Source organism: Poromitra crassiceps (assembly GCF_964638095.1).
Source record: "Poromitra crassiceps genome assembly, chromosome: 1".
NCBI lineage: Eukaryota > Metazoa > Chordata > Actinopteri > Beryciformes > Melamphaidae > Poromitra > Poromitra crassiceps.
Window position 1 is genome coordinate 66,880,284 of NC_139623.1, and position 25,435 is coordinate 66,905,718.

Consider the following 25,435-nt stretch of genomic DNA (forward strand, 5'->3'; position numbering starts at 1 on the left):
AAATGAGCCAGAATCGTCAAAAACACCCCTGGCACAACTTACCTACAGGAATGAAAACATGGCTGGCATTCAATGTGTTAATTGCATCGCGATTAACGCGTTAACGCTGACAGCCCTAATATATATATATATATAAATATATATACACACACATACATACATACATACATAATATGTATATATAGATGGTTTTCACAGAATGGTCAGTCCTGCACTTTAATGGTTCCCCCCCTTTTATGTCCATAGCAAACACTGCAACAGGAAGTGAGCTAGGGTTCAATTTAGAATGTTTTTGTTGTCAAGTTAAAACCGTCCATATATATACAGGAGACAGGGGCGGTTACTTTTGGATATGTTCGATCACTTTGCACACCACAAACAAATGAAAAGCATCAAACTTCAATAAACTACTACAACCCACAAGACATGAGTGAAAATTGTGCAAAAGAAAATCAAACAAGGGGCAAATATGTCACCTATTTATCTTCACAGCACTGTATACCGACAAACTCATCTAGGGGAGGAGAGTGAATGATAGGTTTGTACACATCAGGCAAACATTGGTGGACAGGAAAGACAGGGGACATCCTATAGCACCCCCTGCTGGGTATAGTACACAAACTCGTATCACATTACAAACATGACAACACTAACTACTACTACATAAAACCAACTCCACCAACCCAACTACAAAAAATACATTACCTGTCAAGAAAAAAGATCCCTGCCAAAATCATGAATATAGATTTCTGATAGCAGTATATGACAGTAGCAGTTTTCCATGCCATTTGGTGTATAGAATCAGGTACTGTGTGGCAATAATACTTGTTCACTTTCTTATATCATGAATGAAACCAAATTATTGTATATAACTGAGGAATTTAAATGTCTCAAAACGTTTTATAAGAGCAATAGACAATTATTGATTTATCCATTAATAAAAGACACAATTTAACACCATTTGGAACTTGGCAGGTGTTCAATTCAGACCATGCCTATGAGAAAGTTCTAAATAGTATCACATATGCCCATTCACTCTAATTTGCAGGGGGCAGCATAGCTCACTCACTGTTAAAACTATAGACTGTGTAAAATATGGAAGCGACGACAGCTCCTCAAAAGTGAAGCTAAAACATATCGATCGCCTTCTTGTGGCTGGTCCCAGTATAGAGAGGCAAAGTGAACGTCACTTCCTGCTTTTCTCCCTGTACCAAGCGCTGAAAAAATATGAATGGCGGTGAACGGAGAATAACGTTACTTTTTTTATCCCGTTTGAATTGTGCCACGGGGTGCCAATGTAAATTTTGTCCATTTAAAACATAACTTTGCATGTAAGAAAGTCGCAGTTTGTCGGCAAACTGTTGCACTAGAAGTTATAAATCAGAAAGACTACATGCACTCCTAAGTGACGTCACTTTCTCTCAGGGGTGAAAGTGGATTGAAATTATTGCCGGAACTACTACTCCAACCTTCATCGCGTCATTGTTCTCCTCCCGCCCAGCTTCATGCGTTCCTGAACACGCATATTTTTGACATCATGTAGACTATAGCAAATTATTTATTTAATTATTTATTTATTGTGCAAGTTAGTAGCCTACTTAATTAACCTGTATAGGCTACAGTGTGGCATAATTGTGCTTTAAGTAAAACAGTTGTCTAATGGTAAAGTAAAGGCGAAATGAATTATGCAAAGGACAAATAATATGAAAATGAATAAGCAAGAATATGAAAATGGATTAAAAAATGCATTTTAAATTGCATTTTGCAAATCAGCATCAGTCTTCCATTTGTCAATTTAATTAATTTAATAAAAAAAAAAAAATAATAATAATTAAAAAGCATTTTTATTAATAAGGTTTATAAATAGTTTTATCAAACAGCTCATTTAAAAGCATTTTTTTCTTCTAGAAGCCGTCTGGAAGGTGAATATGTAGCCTACAGTAACCTAAGTAAATTACTGAGAATTAGCCTACTGCTTGGATTTAAAAAAGCTTTTCATAATGCAGGAGACAGAGGGAAAAAAGCACATTAGATTGTGCACAGAAGAAATCCATGCAGTCAGCAGAGAAATCCTTATCCAAAGCAAAAGATTCCCACCAGGAATCAAAGAACAGACACCGAATTGGGCACTGGGTGGGCAGACAAGACAATCAAATGCCATCTTGAAAACATTCCTGAATGAACGATGAAGGACTTTTACGCATCGGAGGCGCCATGAAACCATGCGTAAAAGCTCTCTCTCTCTCTCTGCTTCCTTCTGCTGTCCTCTTCCCCCGTTACGTCTAGCTTGACACAACACAGCCCGTCTAATGTAGGCCTACCCGTCTGTAAACGGTGCAGCTGAGCTGATAAATGCCGACTTGTTCAACGAGCAACAGGTTAGCGGATGTGATAGATAACATCATTAGGCTACATTCCCAAAACGAGTGTTATTTTGTGACGAGCAAACTTTTAACGTCGGAGTTCGACAAGGAAAAGCATGCGAGGAGGGACGCGCTGCGCTGCATGGGCTGCAGTGCAGAGTACTATCCAGGCAGCGTCAAGCCACCGTAAACACAGCTGCTCACGTTCTAGAATGGATATTGCTCCCAGAATTATTTTACAGCGGGAGCCTCGCAAAAATAAGGTGGATAGACAGCACGATTAAAACCACTGACAGGTCTAAAACACAGCATTGGAACAATTTAGAAGCAATTTATGAGACAGACTACTGTTGTTTATGCGACATAACGTCAGCCATGTGTTTCCTTGGAAATTATGCGATCGTGATTGCTTTACTCTGCAGCAATCGGCTTTTGATTGACAGGCAGCTGCATGTCTTCCCCCAACGGCGTTCAGGCACCGAAAGTCTTAAAGGAACTGCGCACCGGAGGGTTCCGGCCCACTTTCACCAGTGCTTTCTCTACCAGCAAAGCTGAAGACCGGCGACATGCCACGAGCTTCCACGAGGTATGTAGTTTTTATACGAAACTAACCCCTACATTTCAGTTTGACGACAAACTGCGACTTTCTTGACATGCAAAGTTATGTTTTAAATTGACAAAATTAACGTTGGCACCCCGTGGCACAATTCAAACAGGATTAAAAAAAAAGTAACGTTATTCTCCATTCACTGCCATTCATATTTTTCCAGCGCTGGTACAGGGAGAAAGCAGGAAGTGACGTTTCACTTTGGCTCTCTTATAGGTCATAAGTCCCGTCCCTTCCATTTTAGCGGCTGGGACATGAGCCAAACCAAAAAAGGAAAGTACCCGAAAGATAGTTTCACTCACTTTAGCTAGTTCTTATCACGCTGATGGATGTTCAAGTGCTCATTTTAGGATCCATTTATTTTTAATATGTATATTTTTAATATGTATATTTAATATATATGTTCAAGTGCTCATTTTAGGATCAATTTATTTTTCATTCGTTATTTGGTGATATAAAAAGAGCTGTTTGACAGCTGTGACAGCCACTCTCTAACCTCCGTCAGACGACGGCATGGCTGTGGAGGCTCAGCCTGACTCTACTGCGCAGACGCGGGTCCCAAATGACGTCACACAAGCCAGATGGCAGCTCGGGGAAACAATATTATTTTGGCTTCACTTTTGCATAACTGGAGGAAGGAGGGACGCGTCATCCATACTATGTACAGTCAATGGTTCAAACTACAGGCATTGGAATCACTTATTCTAACCTGTCAAAGACAAAAACACCTAGCATAATGGATATTATATTGTGGATAGTCCATTACCTGCCCCTGGTCCTCCATCGCTGTCACCATCATCTTGCCACCACGGCACTGTGCTGATGACTGGTTTCTGACTGGTTTTACCTAGGCTGTCCAGAACACTGGGCTGCTTGGCCGCACCACCCAAGTCCAAAGAGTCATCTGAAGCAGACTGACAGCAGGAGAACAGTTGAAAGTCGAGAGATGTCTTGAGGATATGACAGGGTATTGCCTGACTACTAGAATGGCAATCTGTGAAATCCTTGTTTTGTTTATTTCGTCTCCATCTTAAGAGAGCCTTCTATCACATGGCGGTGAAAACACTTATTGCCGTTTAGAGACGTCAATGGCGGGGAAGCGTTGTCTGTTAAAGCACGTCGGTAGACGGCAATGGCGGGGGAATGAGTTAAAGGAAGATATTCACACAATTTTTTTTACTTTTGGTTGGGTATTTTGTGACTATTTTAACATAGCACACAGCGCACAGTGTCAGAGAGAGGGGAGAGGGGTTGGAGGAAAGAGCAGGGTGGGACCTGCTGCAAACCTCCACCGCTTACTTCAACACCTGGGTGTGCTTTTTATTTGTCTACACAGCCATGAAATGACATGCCGGTGTCGGTGCGATGCTAACAAGCTAACGCTAAGCTACTGATGTTATATCAGAATCAGAATCAGAATCAGAAAGACTTTAATGATCCCTGGGGGGAAATTGGGACAAGTTACAGTAGCTCGCTCACAGAACACACATAGCATGAAGTAAACAATAGTAAATGCAAAATAAGCAGAATAAGAAGAATAAGAACACAACATAGCATAGAATAAACAGTAGTAAATGCGATAGAAGCAAAATTAAGTAGAATACATCTAAGCGAGCAAAATACGTAGAGAAGTATACATTACATGCAATTATCTTTATTGCACACCGGACTTATATTAAGTCGGCTTGCCCTATACGTTACACGTGGCTCAGCCAGGCACAGTTAACCTATCGGCTGGCTCAGTCTCAGGGAGACTGAGCGTCTCCGAGGTGCTCTTTTAAGAGAGGCATTAAATAGACCAATGGCCACAGGCAGGAATGATTTCCTGTGCCTCTCCGTATTGCATCTAGGTGGAATCAGTCTCTCACTGAACGTACTCCTATGTTTGACTAGCACGCAGTGGAGTGGGTGCGAGTCGTTGCTCATGATGGAGCGTAGCCTGGACAACGTTCTCTTCTCTGACACCGCAGTCAGAGAGCCCAGATCCAGCCCCACAATGTCCCTGGCCTTACGGATCAGTTTGTTGAGTCTGTTGGCGTCCGCCATATCAGACATGATAGACATTAAAAATATGAATCAGGGTTAGGGTTAGGGTTAGACCCGTTGTGGACGTCGAGCCAAGCACTTCCGGTAGGGCGAGCCGAATCTGTAGGCCGAGTAGATCCTGTACCTACACCGGCGCTGAATTTGAATCAGTTATGTTACCTCCTTCAAGAACAGTTCAAATTGTTCATCCAGCTCTTCATTGGTCAGTCGATGAGCCATAGTGACACTGTCCACTCCATCAGCCAAAGGGGAATCTGACTAACTACTGCCAAAAGAAGAAAATTAATTTAGTGAGGGAAATGATGCTTCTAGGACACAAAAATGCCTTTATTCACTGTCATTGTAAGGTTTTAAACAGTGCCCAGATTGAAGGTTATGTTTTCGGTGCTGTTTGTCTGTGAACAGGATTATGGAAAACTACTGGGACAATTTTCATGAAACTTCGTGGAAGGGTGTAGCATGTGCCACAGCATGGATGGACACAACTCCAGGGCCAGTGTGCGCTCATGTAAAGTAACACCAGTAAACAGAGTAGCTCCGAGCTGCTTCATGTAAAGTAACACGAGTAAACAGAGTAGCTCCGAGCTGCTTCATGTAAAGTAACACGAGTAAACAGAGTAGCTCCGAGCTGCTTTTTTCACACAGGGACCTTACTGTGGAACAGCTGGAGGATAATGCCTTTATTTTATTTTTCAAATTCATCAACTTTCAATGATTTCAAGGACCCGTGGGAACCCTGTCATTACTATTTAAGACTATAAACCAAGTAACTTACGTTAATCAATGTTCGGAAGCGATGTTAGCCAGCTAGCAAGAACAAGCTAACGGTGCCCACTATATAATGCTCTTGTGTGACACTCTGGTACACATCTCTGTAGATTTAAGGGTCAAATAACTCACAATAAAAGTCGTAAAATTCTGAGACGGCTGAACCACTTCCCGCAACATCAGCCGGGTTACAAAAGCAATCTGATTTGCCAACAAACAATGCGTCATAAGCAGGTCATAAGAACGCTAGCCAATGGACGGACAAAAGCATTTTTTGGTCCACGAGCTGCCTGAACCAAAATCAGAAAAACCGCTAAACATCACATCCCAGGCCGTTATAAATCAAATATACAATTGGAATAGTGTCTGTGTAATATTGTATTCAATAGCAAGAGCAAAAGCTGCTTAACGAGGTGGAGAGCACTGTGACGAGCTGTGTGTTGTTGACCGGTGTAACCGGCAGGCAGTTGCTCCTCTATAGGGGTCCTGACGTGGGTCCTTAGTCAACGTGGGAGCAAACGAATGTGAAGTTGTGGACCTGTGTGTGGATGTCCTCCCGTTTCTGAATGTGTGTAATCATATGATAAAGTGAACAGTCAGAGGAGATTTGATCTGACCATGATGCCAGGGGAGAACCAAGCCAAACTCGTTGGAGTAGCAGCGGACGCGACAGGAAGCTGTCGGAACTGCTCTGTTTTGCACCAAGTGAGTTGGCCTTTCTCCAGTCAAACGTATGTCAGCTATGTCTTGTTTACCTCTGCACATGGCTGTTAATATGTCTAATCTCTTATTGCAGAACCTTAACGAATATGTGGCGTCCTTTCTGGCACTGAAACAGAAAATTGCGGATTCGGAGTAAGTATTTTAGCCGATAACATTCGTGCTGGCTATGTTACCATAGGTTTCTGTGGTCTTCTTCAACTGTCAATGTATCTTGTGTCTGAATGAGACTTCCGGTTGTTGGTATGATCAGAGTAAAGGTGCTCGTTACATAACTAAAGTGAATTTAACTGCAACAAAAGTATTATTAAAATTCCATTTGAAGCCAATGTAAGATAGCTCAAATTGGAGTTGTGAGATTTAACCCTCCACTTGTAAGCAGAGGTGGGGTAACGTTAGTAGGCTACACATTTACTCACTTCAACTCCTGTTTTTCTTTTGAGGTGAGAAAAACGTGTCTGCTACTTTTCTATTAGATTATAGAGACATTTTGTACATGTATGTATGCACCTCTGAGTTCATTTTGTACATGTACGCAGTACGCACCTCTGAGTTCATTTTGTACATGTATGTATGCACCTCTGAGTTCATTTTGTAAATGTACGCACCTCTGAGTTCATTTTGTACATGTATGTATGCACCTCTGAGTTCATTTTGTACTTGTATGCACCTCTGAGTTAATTGCGTCTGCTGGACACTGTATATCACGGGCCTTAAGTTTTATTACAAGCTGTAAAAATCTAAAACTCACCACTGTATTCTCTATCAGAAAGTGGGTTGGCCATCCCTGACTCTAGTCTACATAGGCTGAGTCACTGGTTACCCTCAGGCTCTTTCTATGTTCGTCTCAGGACTTAAAAGTAGTAAGAGCCCTCTCATGGACCATGCTTTTTTCGTTAGACAATCTGTATTGGGCATTAAACTCACTTTATTTCTGCATTTTGAAGTCACAGGGGGGGCAAACTAATTCTATCGGAAGCCTATTATTTGCGGGAAAAAGTGAACGGTGGTGGTCTGTCTAAAATGCGTTGCAGAATGTATTTAGAAGACAAAATGATGGCAGTGCGCATGCGTCTGGACTCCCTTTTCGTTAGTTAGTTCGTATTTTATATGTACACACACACACACACACACACACACACACATATACACATATACATATATATATATATATATATATAATGTGTATATATATACGTGTGTGTGTGTGTGTGTGTGTGTGTGTGTGTGTGTGTGTACCGTATATATAAAATAATAAATATCAGCCAACTCATTTGGGCTGAAATCTAATCTTTATGCTGCTGTTTATCTTTATTGGTGCATTATTGGTGAATTAATACCAGTACAGACTGTTTCAACAACATAAACATTCTAAACGGTGTAGGAAATTATATATATACACACACACACACACATATTGGGTAAAATCCCAACCACCACTGTGTAAAAACTGGGAGCATTTAAAAATAGTACTCAGGGTGTATGACCTAACGAACAACAGCGCTGTTTGTGTGAAAGTGTTCTTAGTCTTCTTCTGGCAACCGGCTTGCAGGTGCTGATTGTGTGTTAGAGATTGAAATGGAAATTGAATGAATTGAATGAAAAGACAATTATTGGAATCTTGGGGGAAATTTTTGGCCCTGGATCATAATCGTGGTTTTTAGGGGCATTCTGAGATTTTTTGGTGGCATTTTTGCTAGGTATGGGTGAGAGTCAGGGGCGGTTTTAGCATCAGAGCTTTGGGTGGGCTCAGCCCACCCAAAGGTCATGGACCACTGAACCCCTAGGGGGGTCCGGGGGCATGCCCCCCCGGAAGAAAATTTTGTACAGTTTCAAGTAAAAATGGATCAAACTGGCGCACTTTGAGATCAAAATGAAGAGACTAGATCTATGAAGAACTACACACATCAATATCTTCTTTACCGTTCTGTGGTTTTACAGCAATGAAAAAATAATTGTTTCCCTATATATACTATATATATTCTGCATACAGGTTACTATATGGTAGAATTATCCTTGCATAAATAATACCAAAATCACTTCAGGGGAGTTTCAAGTAAAGTAACATTTTGCTTTGTAGGCAAAACAAAAGTAAAATTAAATCAAAAGGGAACTTCCTAACTTATTGGCTGGAATAATATTCCGACAAGATAATAATATACTGTAAGCACTAAAGCAGGAGTTTGCAGTCAACTAGTTGAAATTAATATGTGGCAGTATTTGTAGGGGTCAAAATCTATGTAGGGTGTACCACCACAAATAGATCAGTGTATGGGAAACACTGACTATTAAATTGTGTGACTAGAAAGACACCAATAAATCTGAGAAAATGTACTTTAATTTTGAACAACAGCACTACAACGGTGGCATTACAAATGGTATTATGAAATTATTGTGTGAAAAAACAAGAATGCCACTTTTTTCATGACCTTTAAGCAGAAAATTAAAAAATAGTTTTAAAGCAAAAATAAATAATAAATAAAGATCATTTTAACATTGGCTCAACCAGCCCATCTTACTGACCACCAGGGGTCCTGGTCCTTAATCCCTTTTTATTACTCCCATGCCACTGGTACTGTACACAAACAAGGCTGTTTAAATATCTGCCTTGCACTCCCTTAGAGCAGGGGTGTCAGACTCATATTAGGTAGAGGGCCGGATTTGTTCAACTGAGACCTCATGGGGGCCGGATTTTTTTTTACTAAAATCAATTCGACTCATTTACCCATTTACTTCACAAAAGAAATACTGCTCTTTCCATTTCTCTTGAAACTGCCTGCATTCCGTGTCAACCTTTCTCTTTTTCGACAGCATCTTGTTCAGGGGCGGACTGGGATCATAATTCAGGCCGGGCATTAGATACCAAGCAGGCCAGGCCGATACGGGCCGACGCGCGTGCCGGCGTCAGAAAAATTTGGGCCGTTTAAAGCTCAATTTGGGCCGTTTGAAGCCAGATGTGGGCCGTTTGAAGCCCAATTTGGGTCGTTTAAAGCCAGATTTGGGCTGTTTGAAGCCCGATTTGGGCCGTTTGAAGCCCAATTTGGACCGTTTGAAGCCCAATTTGGGCCAAGTCCAATTTTACAATGAGATGCACCCACTTTAATCCTGAATAAAGTAATAAAACCACTAGTAAACCAGTAGGCGGTGCCTGGCCTGCTGTTCAGTGAGTGGCCTGACTGCGGGCACAATTTTTATTTTTTTTTGCAGGCCAGGCCAGGCCAGGCCACCGGGCATTTGCCCGACGTGCCCGATTATCCAGTCCGCGCCTGATCTTGTTGATTCTTTTGTTTTTTGGTAGGTAGCTGAATGCGCGATTCAATTCCAGCATGGCATCATGGCGGCTTTGTTTACACCTGATGACCTACTGACATACTTCCTTGTAGTGCAGGTTAATTAACTTATGAATGAACTCTTAGCTTGCTTATTAGCCACACGTAGTTCATGATAATGGGGTGTGAATTTAATAATAATAATAATATATATATATATATTTTTTTATATTCCAAAACATCTCGCGGGCCGGATGAAACCTGCCCGTGGGCCGGATCCGGCCCGCGGGCCGTATCTCTGACATCCCTGCCTTAGAGGGAAATAACAAGCCTGTAAGAACTTTTATTGAGATACTGAACTAACATCACAGCAAGACATAAGTGATGCCATGCACGCATGTTAAGCTATCGTCATCATCACATCAGACAGGCTGTGTAAAGCAGCCACTTGCGATTCTGAAGGGCTTAATTTCATTCAGATAACAAGGGACCCGTTTGAAAATGTTTGTCACTTATGCCCATATGTTTCTCAAAAAACATCACATCCATTTACACCCGCTTACTGCGAGCTACCTACCTTCCTCCAGTCCACCTGTTTGTCTGGCAGGCACAGCGACAAGTTCTTTTGTTTAGCCTACGACAACGTTACGTGCTAATTTGCATATCAATATGCGCTAATTAAGTAACTACTAACGACTCTGACTGCTCAATGCTCACCTCAGTTTCATTGATCATGAGTGGGGAGAACGATTGTGTGGACTGTGGAGGACCACTTCGCTGCTGTACTGTGTGTGTGACCTGTGTGAAGTGATGTGGGATTAGGCAGATAGATGGAGGAGGGAGCGCCTGCGCAGCCGCGGTTCTAGAAACTTTTCGGATGGGCTGAACCCAAAAACGGCCTAGAACCGCCCCTGGTGAGAGTACTCGGATACTCGAGTACTCGTTCATAACGTCAGTACTCGAGTAACGTTTCCGCTGTTCGGGTACTTGCCCCACTCCCCACCCCTTTAAAAATGGTCTAAATCTACGCATGCATCGTTATGTGGATCTGGCAGCATGAACTGCACGGGCGTCAAGTCAGCCAGAATGTACAAGTACGTCATCCGCTTTGTTGCTTTCAAAATAAAACGCTTATTGTAACGAATGTTGTAACGTAACCTTTATTTATTTTGAGTAATGCGTTACAGCCACAGTTTCACGGCATATAACATCACAAGTATTTTGATACAAGGTTTTCTGCTTCGTTCGTTGAAATACCTTTTTCTCCTCCAAAGTGCATCAATAAGCTATTTACTTTTGTTTAAGTAACATTATTTAGAAAGTTTTAACCGGAAGTTTTCCAGCTCATCCCGAAAATGGTGGCTGGAGATATGCTCCCGAAGGAGACAGATGCACGCTTCTTCAGACCACACGCCCGATAAAACTCATTCAAAACTTTGCACTAGTTTAAAACTTTACTGACTACACTGTCGTTTCCCATAACGTTGACACAAGAAATGTGGAGAAAGAATCACTTTTTGGGAGACAATCGCTTCATGGTGATCACTATTTAGCTACAGCTGTAAGTGTAATGTTAACACATTGAGTGCCAAGGACGTCTGTGGACGTCCTAAAAAAAAGTAACGAGACGTGCCGAGGACGTCTGTGGATGTCCCAATATCATAATTCATATTATTCCATAATTCTGCTGTTTAAGGTCGTACCCAGCCAGTGAGCATGAATCGCTTCAAGGGATCACACGGCGCCACCTTAAAAATCTACACAGCAGCTGCGCCACCCTAAAACCTTGGCGCTCAGATCCTTTACTTTGTGCAGGAGAAAGCCGTGATCAAAGGGGATCACCGATGCATGCTGCAGCCAGAGCCATATAGATTGCTCTGTCTGCAGCTGACAGTTGGCTGCGATCCGCGCCCACAACTGAGCTCCTCTGCCTCTGTCTATCTGTCTGCATATAGTTTCTCCACACGATTACCTGCCAGAAAGGCAGCACCCGACACCGAACGGCCAAACCTTTTCCTGCAGTCCCGTTTGCCATTTCCTTGTCGCGCTGGGATCCGCCCGGGAGCTGCCGTCAGTCGCCCGGAGCAAAAACGGAGGCTCCGAAAATAGACTGTGTGTGTGTGGGGAGGAGTTTGCAGCTCAGGGGGGGAGAGGGGGTGGGGCACGCAGGCTGCAGAGAACTACACCACGTCACTACATCAGAAAATATTAGCTAGAGTCAGTGAATGTGCTTGAAATTAGAGTGCAAAAAGTATTCATAAAAGTGACTTTATCTTGAAAAGTAAAAAAAGACAGCAGAAAACCCTTGAAAGTGCTCTTCTTTCAGAGGCTGTCATTTCATAATGGAACTGTCTAGAAACAAAATTTCTTCTTTGAAAGAAGCAGGAGTGTCCAATGTTTCATTAGAGTCCAGCCCTGTCCATATAGCCCTAATAGAAAAAATTCTATAGCTGTTTTCAACTGAATGGAAGTGAATCTGGCACAGGCTCCAGACAATTTTACTGAAGCGCTGTGGCACTCAATGTGTTAATCACACTGGTCAGTGGTCAGTTTTCACTTTTTGGCAGAACACCGGACCTTGTAATCCGTGGATTTACGTTAGTGTAACAGTGATCATAAAGTAAAATGGATGATACTGGACAATGGACATGTATTGGAAATGAGCCTTCACTTGTTTCACAACACTATTGTCTGCTCCGAAGCGCTAATGCCATCCATCCAACCATCGGAGATACTGTCTGAGGTAGGCTTTAGACGTTAGCTTAGCGTCACCTAATATCACAGTCAGTCCTTCTCACAAAAAATGCTCCAGGTAACGCTTTCTCCATGCAAAAATGCAAACGTTATGTGTGAACAGCCCCATACACAGCTGATTACCCCTGCTCCGTCATTACCATAGTAATCACACAGACCCCCCCATCCGCGAGTACCCGGTTACTCGTTCATAATTGAGGGAGAGTACTCGAGTATTTCAATTGCTTAAAATGCCCATCCCTAATTTTTGCCCTTGCCCCTGGCTAAATTCCTACACAGATTCTAAAGTGCCTCTAGTTTATTTCCTGTTGCAGTGTTTGCTAATACAATAACTGACAGGAAATAAGCTAGGTTTCAAACTTTTGTGGTCCCTAGCAACAGAATTCCAGTGAAACCGTCTATATACAGACTGTCTGTGAAAGCTCAGTATTGGGCAATAATATTAGTGCATTGACACTGGTCACGGTCAGGCCCTGGTTACTTTATGATGACGAGGTTGGGTAAGGCACCAGAGCACACAGATCAATATCATGTTTCTCGTGATGGAGATACTGGTTTAACACATTCAGAGCACACAGATCATCATCATGTTTCTCGTGATGGAGATACTGGTTTAACACATTCAGAGCACACAGATCATCATCATGTTTCTCGTGATGGAGATACTGGTTTAACACATTCCTGTTTCCACCATGTTTTAGTGACACGATCCGGCTCCAAGGACAACTGGAAGACCTGCAGGTCAAACTGGTTTCTCTGGAGAAACAGAATGCACATTATGAATCAGTGCGAGCAGAATTGGAAGAAACAAAGGTATGCCCTATAGCCTATCTGTGGACACCTTTTTATAATGTATATAAATAATAATGTAATCATAATGTAATAAGTAAATAAATAAAAATATAAACAAATCATAATTAATTTATATATAGTGCACAATGAAGGCCTATGGACAGATGTCTGAAGAGATGGACAAGCTGAAGGAGGAGAACAACAAAACTACGGCACAGTAAGAGATGACACCGATGCTACTGTAACTATTACTATTACAACACACGCACATTGAATTGTGCCTTTTGTGGAATGTTAATCATTCTGCTTCTTATCCTTAGGAATAAGAAACTTGAGGACCAGCTAAAGGATGTGGAAGGTATTTGGCATTCACTATTGTAATTTGCTCCGAGTTCTGATTGCACAATTTTTACACACTATTTATAGAGCAAGATTGTGTGAAATTTGCTTCTGATTTTTTGTTAAATTGTCATTCAAATGCATAGAAGTGACAGAAAATCAGACCCTTGAAAATGCACACCTGAAGAGGGAGAAGGCCTCCCTTGAAAATGACTTGCTGAAAACACAGGTAGGCCAAAACAACAAACAAACCGTGCAAATTTAATTGAAAAGTTTTAAATGTATCTTATGCAGTGTTTTGTAATGCTGAAATGGTGTAGTTTAGAACTCAGTCAGTGCATCACATTTAGATTTAGTCAGGCTTAATCTGCTAAGAGTAACTTATTTTTTTTATATATGGAGTAATATATATATATATATATATATATATATATATATATATATATATATATATATATATATATATATATATATATATAGTGTTTCCCCTAGAAAAATGTTCAGGCCTGGAGGGATTTCGAAACGTACCCCAACTGCAACGGTGGGGGCCCTCGCTGACGACGCTAAACTTTTAACTAACCTGTTCGCATCTATGTTGGCAATGGCATCCCAAGTATCATCATACTATTATGGGATGCGATGCGAACAGTTGTATTATAGATTGTGCTTTTCCCAGGCAACGACACACGTTGACACGTTTTGGAACAGCGCTGCACGCTGGCACAATGCTCCTAAAAGCAAAATGCTTATTGTTTTGAATGATTTGGCATCTTCTATTACTGTCAACACCAGTATTGTTGTATTGTATTAATATGCCATAAAGGTTTATAGAAATTTTGGGGAGAGCGGGGGGGGGGGGGGGGGTTAATATATATATATATATATATATTTTCCCATTTTTCTTCTGGCCTGGTGGGGGCGCTGTTGGCCAGGTCTGTAGAATGGTAGGGGAAACACTGACTGAGTGAGAGAGACAGAGACAGAGGCCCAATCCCAAACCAGCCCCTATCCCCTACTGAGTGCAGGCGGCTTGTCAAACCCTTAAACAGCGAGTCTGCACTGGTGCAGGCTCGCCGACGGTTGCTGCAGAAACTACGTCCGGAGGAAACATCATTCAAGTGTAAGTTAGTTCCGTCTACTTCTTCCAAGTATTTTAGATCAAACACGTACCTTTATTTCCCTCACAGTGACTTTACATCTCGAACTAAATCATGGAATATGTCGAGTTATTAGTCCACAATTGAGAGGGTATAGGCTACTGTATTCAAGACAAAGTGGCTAAATGAGAGCTAAGCATAGACCTAATAAACACAGTCAAGAGCGATGCAAATATACGGCACGAAATTGCGATGCGAGTTTTGACCCACCTGTCAATCCACAGATGTGTTCCGACGCGTCGGAAGCGAATTTCTGAAAAATCGAAAAAATAAACACAGCAATAACGCTCAGCGAAAAGGACTTAGAAGCTTTATTTTGTAGCCCATGTGTGTCTTTTTCATATTTGTGGATGGTTATTAATTAAAAAATATATACATTTTGTGTGTAGTCTAAAACATGTCTATGCATAGACAACATTATCCTGGGCTAAATGAGAGCTAAGCATGACATAACGTTAAAATCTTGTGCTCAGATAAATTACCTTTTATGCTAACGTGGAGGACTTCTCTAGTGTATATTTTTGTATTTACTGCTAATTATTCATTTTAATAATGTATTTACTGCTTGGTCTAAAATAGGTCTATACATTAGCCGGCTATATGAGAGCTAAATCATAGACGCCCCGTTGAAATCACGTCTATTGTGGAACAGCATGACACAGGCAACGCGTCTGTCCGTCTCCATGGTGACGGCTCCTTCCTGTTTCCGGTAAGGTAGCGAGGGCGTCTCACTTGTTCGGCTTCTCTTTTATGCCTCTCCCCTTAATCAGCAGTGCCCTCTACAGCTGCGAGTGGAACTCCATTTGGAGTGGCACTCGGTAGTGAAGTGGTAGTGAGTAGGGAGTGGTTTGGGATTGGGCCAGAGAGACAAAGTGGAACGTCACTTCCTGCTTCAGCACTGTACCAGATAGGGGTGTCGCGGTACGTGTATTCGTCCCGTGAATTCACGGTATGGGTGTCACGGTTCAGAACCGTTCGGTGCGTGAAGCGACACGACGAATACGTCAAATCCAGAAGGTGGTGCAAAGCACCTAAACACTGTTTGAACGCCATTCAATTGAATTGAATTAAACGGCACAGAAGAAGACACACCAAAACAACACAAGGGCCATAGAAATCGGCGTTCACTGAATGGAACGTTTTGTGGAGAGGAAACATTACCGTGGGTCGCTCCAGCGTGTTTACAAGCTGTAGCTTCCATGCTGCTTCACAAAACCACAACAATATTGAAGCGTACAGCTGCTCCCCCTTAACCGTCGTCAAAAAAAGTGCAGAGCAGTATCCTAATGACTTTTATGACTCAGGCGATAAGCTGTTAAATTCTGTCAACATCAAGCCAACGAGGTAAGCTTGCTAATGTAACATTACGTAGCCGCAACAAAGTCCTTTATAGTTGCGCGTTGCGGCTAAACGTTACATAACACTGACAAAGCTGTTAACTTGTAAACAAGCAACTTACATCGCATGGGATGACAAGCAAGATGCGGTGAGGAAGAGGGGATGACTCCTTGTCATGTTCCAATAATCCATTACGATGACCGAACGTAATGGGAAAGTGAAACCCACCCCGCTGTCTGTCAGACAGTGGGGGGTGGGAGTATTGCACTCAGTACATGCACTCTGTTTACAAACTTGTGTACAATAAAGATTTAAAGTGGGGGGAAATGCCTTTGCCCTGTCAAACAGCTGGAATACAGACATCTGAGAGGGAGGCGCACCCCACACTTTGAAAATCACTGCTCTAGAGTAAAACCTTTTTGTGTGGATTGCCTAGATTTTATTAAATTGTGGACATTTATTCATTCCCACTTATTAGACACTATTTCTGATGGTAAAATGAGCGTAAAAAGCAAAAAAACAGAATTCAGAAAAATTCAAAGGGAAAAAAACAGAATTTGGGATTTGTTGCTTTTTTCCTCCGTTGTACCGTATTCGTACCGAACCGTGACCCCGAAACCGAGGTACGTACCAAACCGTGACTTTTGTGTACCGTGACACCCCTAGTACCAGAGATTTTCATCCGCCATTTATTTTCTAGGGATGCACCGATCCACTTTTTTCACTTCCGATCCGATTCCGATACCTGAATTTGGATATCTGCCGATACCGATATTATGCCGATACCAATATTTTTCTTGAATATACAGTATAGGCAAAGATTTGGCCAATTAAAGTTTTTTTTTTTTAATATACGGTACCTTGCAAAAAGCAGACAAAATTAAGAAAATATACAAGGCAAAGAAGGATACTATTATACATTATTATACAAATTACGGCCAGCTGTGCGCTGGAATTGCAAAAAAAATTCAATTCAATTCCGATCCGATCCGATCCGATCCGTGAATTAGTGCCATATCGGCACCCGATACCCATATTGGATCGGATCGGCCCCATCCCTATTATTTTCCCATATACTTTTCGTAAAATGCTTGTAAAAATAGTTTTACATCATCAAACCAAACGGTTCAGATATATTTAGAAACAGGAGAGACCACATAACTTTTCACTCGGACAAACACGTAAAAAAAATCACTGATTTAAAGAACATATTTTTTCTGTGTTTGTCCGAGTGAAATGTTATGTGGTCTCTCCTGTTTCTAAATATATCTGAACCGTTTGGTTTGATGATGTAAAACTATTTTTTACAAGCATTTTACGAAATGTCCATGGGAAAATAAATGGCGGATGAAAATCTCTGATACAGTGCTGAAGCAGGAAGTAGGCTCTCTCTCTCTCTCTCTCTCTCTCTCTCTCTCTCTCTCTCTCTCTCTCTCTCTCTCTCTCTCTCTCTCTCTCTCTCTCTATGGTATTCTGTTTAGATGTAGCTCTGGAAACTACATCATCTCTGACTGAAACTCTGTCTCCTCACCTCTGCAGGCATCTTTGAAGACATCTCAGGCACTAGCAAATCAAGTTGAACAATTGAGAGTGGAGAATGCCAAGACAACAAGCTTGTAAGAATTATAATACACTATGTTATGGATGTTATTCCTGTTCTTTTGACACACTATATTTATTATTTATCCATCTATGGTTTTCACACTGGTCTCCCACTAGGTCTTGCTTTTTTATGTTTATGTCTGGGGTTTGTCTGCTGCGTTGTTTGTGAGAAAGGAGCAATCAAACCATCAAAAGAAACAAACTAGAGGGCATTCGATAGAGTGCATACCTCCGCCACGGCATGTTACGGAAATCCGTTTGGAACATAGGGGTCTTTCTGTGATTGGACACGGCCATTGCCACACCCCCTTTTGGCCAGTGGGCGTGGAAAGTTAATCACTTCTAAGTTGGCCCATGACCAACTTTTCTGACACGTTTTGTGCAAATCCATTCATATGTTTTTGAGATATCCTGCAGACCAACAGACTGACAAACGTGAGGAAAACCTGCAGCCAAGTCGGTGGCGGCGGTAATGATGCTAAACATGTTATTTCCACCAACAGAAAGAGCAACCTTGAAAACCAACTTAGACGGCTTGAAGGTTAGTACTGAAAATTTGAACTTGCACAACACAAAAATATGTTTTATGTGCAATATCTTTGATGTTTTTCTTTATGGTAGAACTCATTTACAGTAATGGCTCAACTGTTTCCTCTGTTTCAGAATCAGTTCGCAATCAACGTGATCAAATATCTCAACTGACCAGAGAGAAGATGATGCTAGGGAGAAACACTGATGATCTTCAGGTGCAGTGATGACATCTATGTCCCTTTACCATTAAACTGTGTGTGTGTGTGTGTGTGTGTGTGTGTGTGTGTGTGTGTGTGTGTGTGTGTGTGTGTGTGTGTGTGTGTGTGTGTGTGTGTGTGTGTGTGTGTGTGTGTGTGTGTGAGATCTTCAGATGCAGTGATGACATCTATGTCCCTTTACCATTAAACTGTGTGTGTGTGTGATCTATGTCCCTTTACCATTAAACTGTGTGTGTGTGTGTGTGTGTGATCTATGTCCCTTTACCATTAAACTGTGTGTGTGCGTCTGCGTGTGTGTGATCTATGTCCCTTTACCATTAAACTGTGTGTGTGTGTGATCTATGTCCCTTTACCATTAAACTGTGTGTGTGTGATCTATGTCCCTTTACCATTAAACTGTGTGTGTGCGTGTGTGTGTGTGTGTGTGTGTGTGTGTGTGTGTGATCTATGTCCCTTTACCATTAAACTGTGTGTGTGTGTGATCTATGTCCCTTTACCATTAAACTGTGTGTGTGTGTGTGAGTGTGATCTATGTCCCTTTACCATTAAACTGTGTGTGTGTGCGTGATCTATGTCCCTTTACCATTAAACTGTGTGTGTGCGTGTGATCTATGTCCCTTTACCATTAAACTGTGTGTGTGTGTGTGTGCGTGCGCGTGCGTGTGTGTGTGTGTGTGATCTATGTCCCTTTACCATTAAACTAGTACGGTATATACATTTTCTGCCTTCAAACATAATAGTTTATGTTTGACTGAAAGGCATATTACTTTGGCAAGTAACTAATATTACATATTAGTTTGGCAATCCCGATGGAAGGCTTGCCCAGTGGACAGGGTGATTGTCATTCCACCAGTTTTTTTTATTTGTGTACATCACAAGTAGCTGGTGAATTGAAATGTTCCATCTGAATTGAACATGTTTTTCGTTTTTGTTAAATTGTTTTTGTTTTCTCGGACAGGTGAGACTGATGAGTTTGGAGAGAGAAAGAAGTAAAGGTAAGAAAATGTATTTTCATTCTTTCTTTTTCTTCGCTGTGCTCATATCTAAACGTTTCTTCAACAATGGCAGCTTTTCAGGATACGAGAAAAATAGCCTAATTTTCTATCTCACCACACTGATGAAACTTGCTGTACTTGAAAGGACCATAGAAAAATCTAGTTCAGGTGAAAACTCCTGAACATACGCATTACGCACTGCACCGCACTTGTCACTTTGGTTGTATTGTATTTGTGGACTGTGGTTATGTATATACATTGAGTGTATACTGTGTATAGCCTTGTGATGTGACTGTGTAGCCTACATAGTTATGTGGGTTTACAACTTTTTCTGCCTCCGCCGGCGATAGCCAGGCCGGAGGCATCATGGATTCGGATTGTTTGTCCGATGTTCGTTAACGTGATATCTGAGGAACGCCTTGACGGAATTTCATCAAATTTGCCTCAAACATCGACTTGGACTCAAGCATAAACTGATTAGATTTTGGTGGTCAAAGGTCAAGGCCACTGTGACCTCTCGAATGCCATTTTCAAGCTTGTTAACACGATATCTCAGGAATGCCTTGACGGAATTTAATCAAATTTGCCTCAAACATCGACTTGGACTCAAGGATGAACTGATTAGATTTTGATGGTTAAAGGTCAAAGTTCAAGGTCACTGTGACCTCACACACCCAATTTCCAAGCTCTGTAACACAACATCTCAGTAACGCCTTGACGGAATTTCTTCCAATTTGCCTCAAATGGCGATTTGGACTCAAGAATGAACTAATGGCGGAGGCATAAGTCCGCGGTGCGGTCGTTCTAGTTCTCACTTGTGTTGAGTTGCAAACTAAATCAAAATGTTTATTATGATTTTATTTTTGGACAGAATTCATGAGCACATCAACTCAAGCACGTGCACCTGAGGAGCCTAAAGTAGACAAGGGTATGCAGTTGACTTCACTTTAATTATTGCTTTTTATGATGTATTACATGAACTGGTCATTCACATGCACTATATTTACCCATAAGCAGATTGTTGTAGTTTCATTATGTGGATGTTGTTTTCTGTGTGTTCCACAGAGAAGTTCAAGACACTGCTGCAGAGTCTGTGGGCATGTGTGGAACTTCAGCAGCAGCAAGCAGCGAGCACATTGCACTTCCCTGGTGAGGCGGCGTTATTAGGGGCTGGTGAGCTCCTCTGCTCTGGTCCCTCTTGTATCTCGATGTTATTAAAAGCTTACAAATAGCCATTTGTTCTAGATCTGTATACAAAAAGGATTGAATGCAGGACTGGTTTGATAGAAGTTTCGATACTATTGGATACTACTGTTATTTTCGGTCGAGTACCGATACCCAGCCCTAATGATATGGTAAAACATGTTATCTTTTGTTTATTATTATTATTATTATGATTATGTTATCACACAGCTACATCTAGACTTTTGTGTGAACTGCAGGGGCCACTGTTCCTGAAATTTAAATGTAAATTACATTTAAATTAATTTAATTAACCTTTATTTATATAGGGGACGGGAGCCTCACTCACTGAGAGCAATGCTCACTTTTTCAGGAGTGCCCTGTTCACATTACATACACTAGTGACTAGGGGTGTCACGATACACTCAGTTCACGATACGATACGTATCACGATACTGGGTTCACGATAACGATACGATACGATACGATTTTAACAATATTTTTTTAAACTTGAATAATGACAATATATGACTGGAAAAGTAGTATTTTATTTGAAATGCACAAATACAAAACATGCTGTTGTGGGAAATTGTTATTACAATAACAACTAGAAAAAACATGAGAGACATAAGGCTTATCTTGAAATAGAATGAGTTACACCGTCACTTAGATTTACTTTGAACTAAAAGGTTTCTCAGCAGTATAAATTCTCATTATGCATCTTCAGTTTTTCTTCAAACTCAAACAAGACTTTTCTTAATCTATTTTTTATGCATCTTCAGTTTTTCCTGTCAAGTAAACAGTTTTGCCAGAAACTCAATTGAATGGTTTCTCTCCTGTATAACTTCTCATGTGTCTCTTCAGAGACTTGTTCAACTGAACTTCTTTCCACACATTGAACTTCAACAAACAAAGACGTTTCTTTGTCTACTTTTGAAAAAAAAAAAAAAAAAAAATTCACGATATGAGATTTCATCTCAACGATACATATCGTGACGTTTTACTATCGCGAAATTTCGTGGGACGATATATTGTGACACCCCTACTAGTGACTAGTACATACTTATACATTTACTAGGTTACATTACAATACTACACAACACTGCATATCTTTAGACTGTGGGAGGAAACTGGAGCACCCCGAGGAACCCCACGCAAACACTAGGAGAACATGCAAACTCCACACACAGAAAGGACCGGGGTGGAGATTCGAACCCACGACCTTCTTGCTGTGAGGCAACAGTGCTAACCGCTGAGCCACCGTGCCACCCAAAAAATGTAACTCCCTCTTGTGATGTCAGCCCCAGAAGAACGTTATCCTCTTGTGACATCACATTTAGAATGCCACCTTTTTCTCCATATTTCTGCCCTGGCGGCAGAAATTTGTTTTTCTACTACCGGTAATCATGAGCCCAAAATGTAAATTCACTTTTTTTTACCTGCATCACGCTCTTTAAGGCAGTGGTTCTCAAATGGGGGTCCGCGGACCCCCAGGGGTCCGTGGCACTTTGCCAGGGGGTCCGCGAAAAGTTTTCAGTTAAAAAAAAAAAAAAAAAAAAAAAAAAAATTAATAATTTTTTTTTTTTTTTTTTTTTTTTTTAAATAAAAAAAAATGCTACATGTTACTTATTCCTTCTCAAACTACTTCCTACATGGTGCTAGTCTATCAAAATATCTTGGCTGTCATTGATTGTGTTGCATAGTGGTTTTCTGTACTGTTGACAAATTGTGATATTGTAAGTCGCTTTGGACAAAACAAAAGCATCTGCTAAATGACGTAATGTAAATGTAATGTAATAAAAAAAAAAAAAAATTAAATTGTGCAAAATCTTCATAGTTCAACGAAAATAGTTTATGCTTTAAATCTAAAATAGTTAATGGATTACATTCTAATAACAAACAAATTAAATCAAAATTAAAAGTCAAGCACGTTACCGTGGAAACAATTAAGCTTAGCCCAAAATCACAAATCAGAATGAGGGGGTCCCCGGTATATTTTCTATCTTGTAAGGGGTCCTTGGCTGAAAAACATTTGAGAACCTCTGCTTTAAGGGCATCAAGTCAAATGTTCCTGTTTTCAATCCCCTCATTAAAGGATGGGTTTTCCGTGGGGAATATGAATATATATTAAATCTCACGCCCCTAAGGTTTTCGAATCCGTTGAAATTTTTGAAATTGGATATTCACTGCCATGCCTATCAAGCATCTATCACATTATTTCCATGTCGCTCTGACGCAAAACGCGTCAGAGCGACACCCCCCGCCTTGCGGAAGTCGTGCACCTATGAACTACAACTGTTGTTGGCCATGGTCCCGCCTCTAGAGGTCCTCCACGCCCCTTCAGAGGCCTTGACAAAAACAAAAAGGCAGCCATCTTTTTCAACCGCCTAGCCTGCTGTAGCTAATATTAGCTTCCCATAGTTCCTTGCAAAGAGACCATATCTCGGGAACGGAAGCACTAATAGACACGGGACTGGCGGCATTGGAAAGATCGTCAAATTTTACATCTAGTAGTAGGTGGGTTGAAGTAACGAAATCAACGCTGAGCAATGTACCCGTTTTTACACATTTTTACAGAAAATAGTTACAACATCAGATGCGCGTAACTCCTACGAAAATGCCTTAAAATGCATGAATTTTTTTTTATGAAGACATCTCCCGACATATATACTACCGTTTACATTTGGTGCAATTTGGAGGCAATTTTATTTTCGATTTATTTCTTCTTCTTTGTATCTTTTATTGTCGAAGCCTTCTTCTTCTTCTTCTTTGAGTTTTATGGCGGTTGGCAAACATATATGTGCATTACCGCCACCTACTGGAGTTTGATATCAGCCAAATGCCTGAGGGGTGGGCATGAAAACGAAGGCCACGCGAGCCCAGTGCATTGTGGGAAATGTAGTATTTCGAGTCCCCGCACCCGCACCTCCCCCCCACCACCCCCCCCCCCCCCCCACACACACACACAGAGTGGATTTCGGTTGATATCTCTGTGAGTAAACCACCAATTTCAAAAATTTCAACGGATTCGAAAACCTTAGGGGCGTGAGATTTAATATATATTCATATTCCCCACGGAAAACCCATCCTTTAAGTCTTGTGCAGGATGAGGAAACCGCATAAAAAGTCATCAGAGAACATTTATAACCCAGCATTCCACTCTTCTGTTTCCTGTGATTTCAGAGGTCAGTCCCAAGCAGGTGTTTGCCTCTCCTCCAGAGAACAGACCGCACTCTCAGTCCCAGTCTGCTTCTCACACAGTCTGTGAATTGCAGTGTTTCCCCATACAGTCACCATCAAGGTCTCCATGTATGCTGCAAGCCATCAAGCGCCAAACATCTCCGCAGTGGAAAGGTGGCAAGAAACAAACAGATACTGCAAACAAGGGCAAGCGAAGGTCTAAGGAACACATAATGGAGGACTCATCTACTGACTTGGACAGTTGTGAAATTTCCATTGAAGAGATAATGGAATTGTTTAAGCCACTGCTTCCCTGCATATCCCCAGTGCCTGACTCGGTGAGCATTCAGTCATATTTTAAGTGTGAAGTCTTTGAATATCCGTTCTTGCTGATTGTTTGCCAGTTTTTCCTGATATACAGTAATTCTAAGCCAGTGCAAGTTGCTGCTATTAATCCTTTGAATGTGTGTATGATTTCTTTAAGGACAGAGAAGTGGACTCTCTTGAGACAGAGGAGGTGGAGAAGGAAAAGTGTCCCGAGCCCACTAATGACTCCCTTCCTCTTCAGCAGGAGCACTCCGTACTCATCACAACACCCGAGTCGAGCCATCATCTCAAATCTTCTCGACTACCGGCAGAGCAAACTATGGACTCGCCAGTGGTTGCAACACAGAAGATTGAACACATCGTCAATGAAGACATTTGCGAGCACTTTGGGCAACATGAGTTGAATGACATGACTAAAATAGAGGGGGAGAAAGACGGTGCAGACAATGCAGAGATAAAAGATCAAGAAGTCATGCAAACTGACCAATTGCAAATGCAAGTGGCATCGTCGTCGTCATCTTCCACATCAGACATAACAGTTGTGGTTGAGATAGCCTCACTAACTGCTGAAAGTGAAGAGCCACCTTCCAATGTCAAACCCAATAACAGTCTGCCTGTGGACACTGGCATCTCAACAACTCACCTTTTTCACACTGGTGTTACTCGAGGAGAACCAGAGGAGCATACTCAAGGAGAGGCAGGGGGAGATGAATCAGAGGAGCATACTCAAGGAGAGGCAGGGGGAGATGAATCAGAGGAGCATACTCAAGGAGAGGCAGGGGGAGATGAACCAGAGGAGCATACTCAAGGAGAGGCAGGGGGAGATGAACCAGAGGAGCATACTCAAGGAGAGGCAGGGGGAGATGAACCAGAGGAGCATACTCAAGGAGAGGCAGGGGGAGATGAACCAGAGGAGCATACTCAAGGAGAGGCAGGGGGAGATGAATCAGCAGGTGTTGCAAAGGTGGATATAGTAGTAGCCAGTGCTTGCAATGTCATTGGGGCTGAGGTACCACTACTACAAATAGAACCAATAGAAGGAAGTAATGACGCCGTCGTCTCTGAAGCACTATCAGATACACAGCCAATTACCTCTACATCGTGCCTTGGCATTCCTCAAGGCAGCGAGGTTACATATGATGCAGAAAAGAGGAAAACTATTCAAGATTCAAACTGTTTGGGACTGTGCAATCAAGACGCCATGGAGGTGGATTTTCGGACCCAGGGGACTAATGTTGAATGGTCTC

At 41.6% G+C, this 25,435-nt stretch overlaps 2 protein-coding genes across 2 annotated transcripts in view; one reads left to right on the top strand and one right to left on the bottom strand.

The window, feature by feature from the left end:
- The window catches only part of cep162 (centrosomal protein 162), a 63,794-nt gene extending 57,850 nt beyond the window's left edge, over window positions 1-5,944 (bottom strand). Inside the window, exons 1-3 of the mRNA XM_083652751.1 lie at window positions 5,792-5,944; window positions 5,176-5,281; window positions 3,737-3,884 (exon numbers count right to left, since the gene is read on the bottom strand). Of these exons, the coding sequence (XP_083508877.1) occupies window positions 3,737-3,884; window positions 5,176-5,235 (208 nt within the window). The 5' untranslated portion in view covers window positions 5,236-5,281; window positions 5,792-5,944. The remainder of the gene's footprint in view (window positions 1-3,736; window positions 3,885-5,175; window positions 5,282-5,791) is intronic.
- Window positions 5,945-6,402: 458 nt separating this feature from the next.
- The window catches only part of ice1 (KIAA0947-like (H. sapiens)), a gene marked incomplete at its 5' end in the record, with an annotated part of 31,856 nt that continues 12,823 nt past the window's right edge, over window positions 6,403-25,435 (top strand). The window contains 11 exons of the mRNA XM_083652841.1: window positions 6,403-6,489; window positions 6,581-6,639; window positions 13,229-13,340; window positions 13,460-13,537; window positions 13,647-13,677; window positions 13,805-13,887; window positions 17,693-17,765; window positions 20,565-20,672; window positions 23,865-23,941; window positions 24,346-24,657; window positions 24,857-25,152. Coding sequence (XP_083508967.1) covers window positions 6,403-6,489; window positions 6,581-6,639; window positions 13,229-13,340; window positions 13,460-13,537; window positions 13,647-13,677; window positions 13,805-13,887; window positions 17,693-17,765; window positions 20,565-20,672; window positions 23,865-23,941; window positions 24,346-24,657; window positions 24,857-25,152 — 1,316 coding nt within the window. The remainder of the gene's footprint in view (window positions 6,490-6,580; window positions 6,640-13,228; window positions 13,341-13,459; window positions 13,538-13,646; window positions 13,678-13,804; window positions 13,888-17,692; window positions 17,766-20,564; window positions 20,673-23,864; window positions 23,942-24,345; window positions 24,658-24,856; window positions 25,153-25,435) is intronic.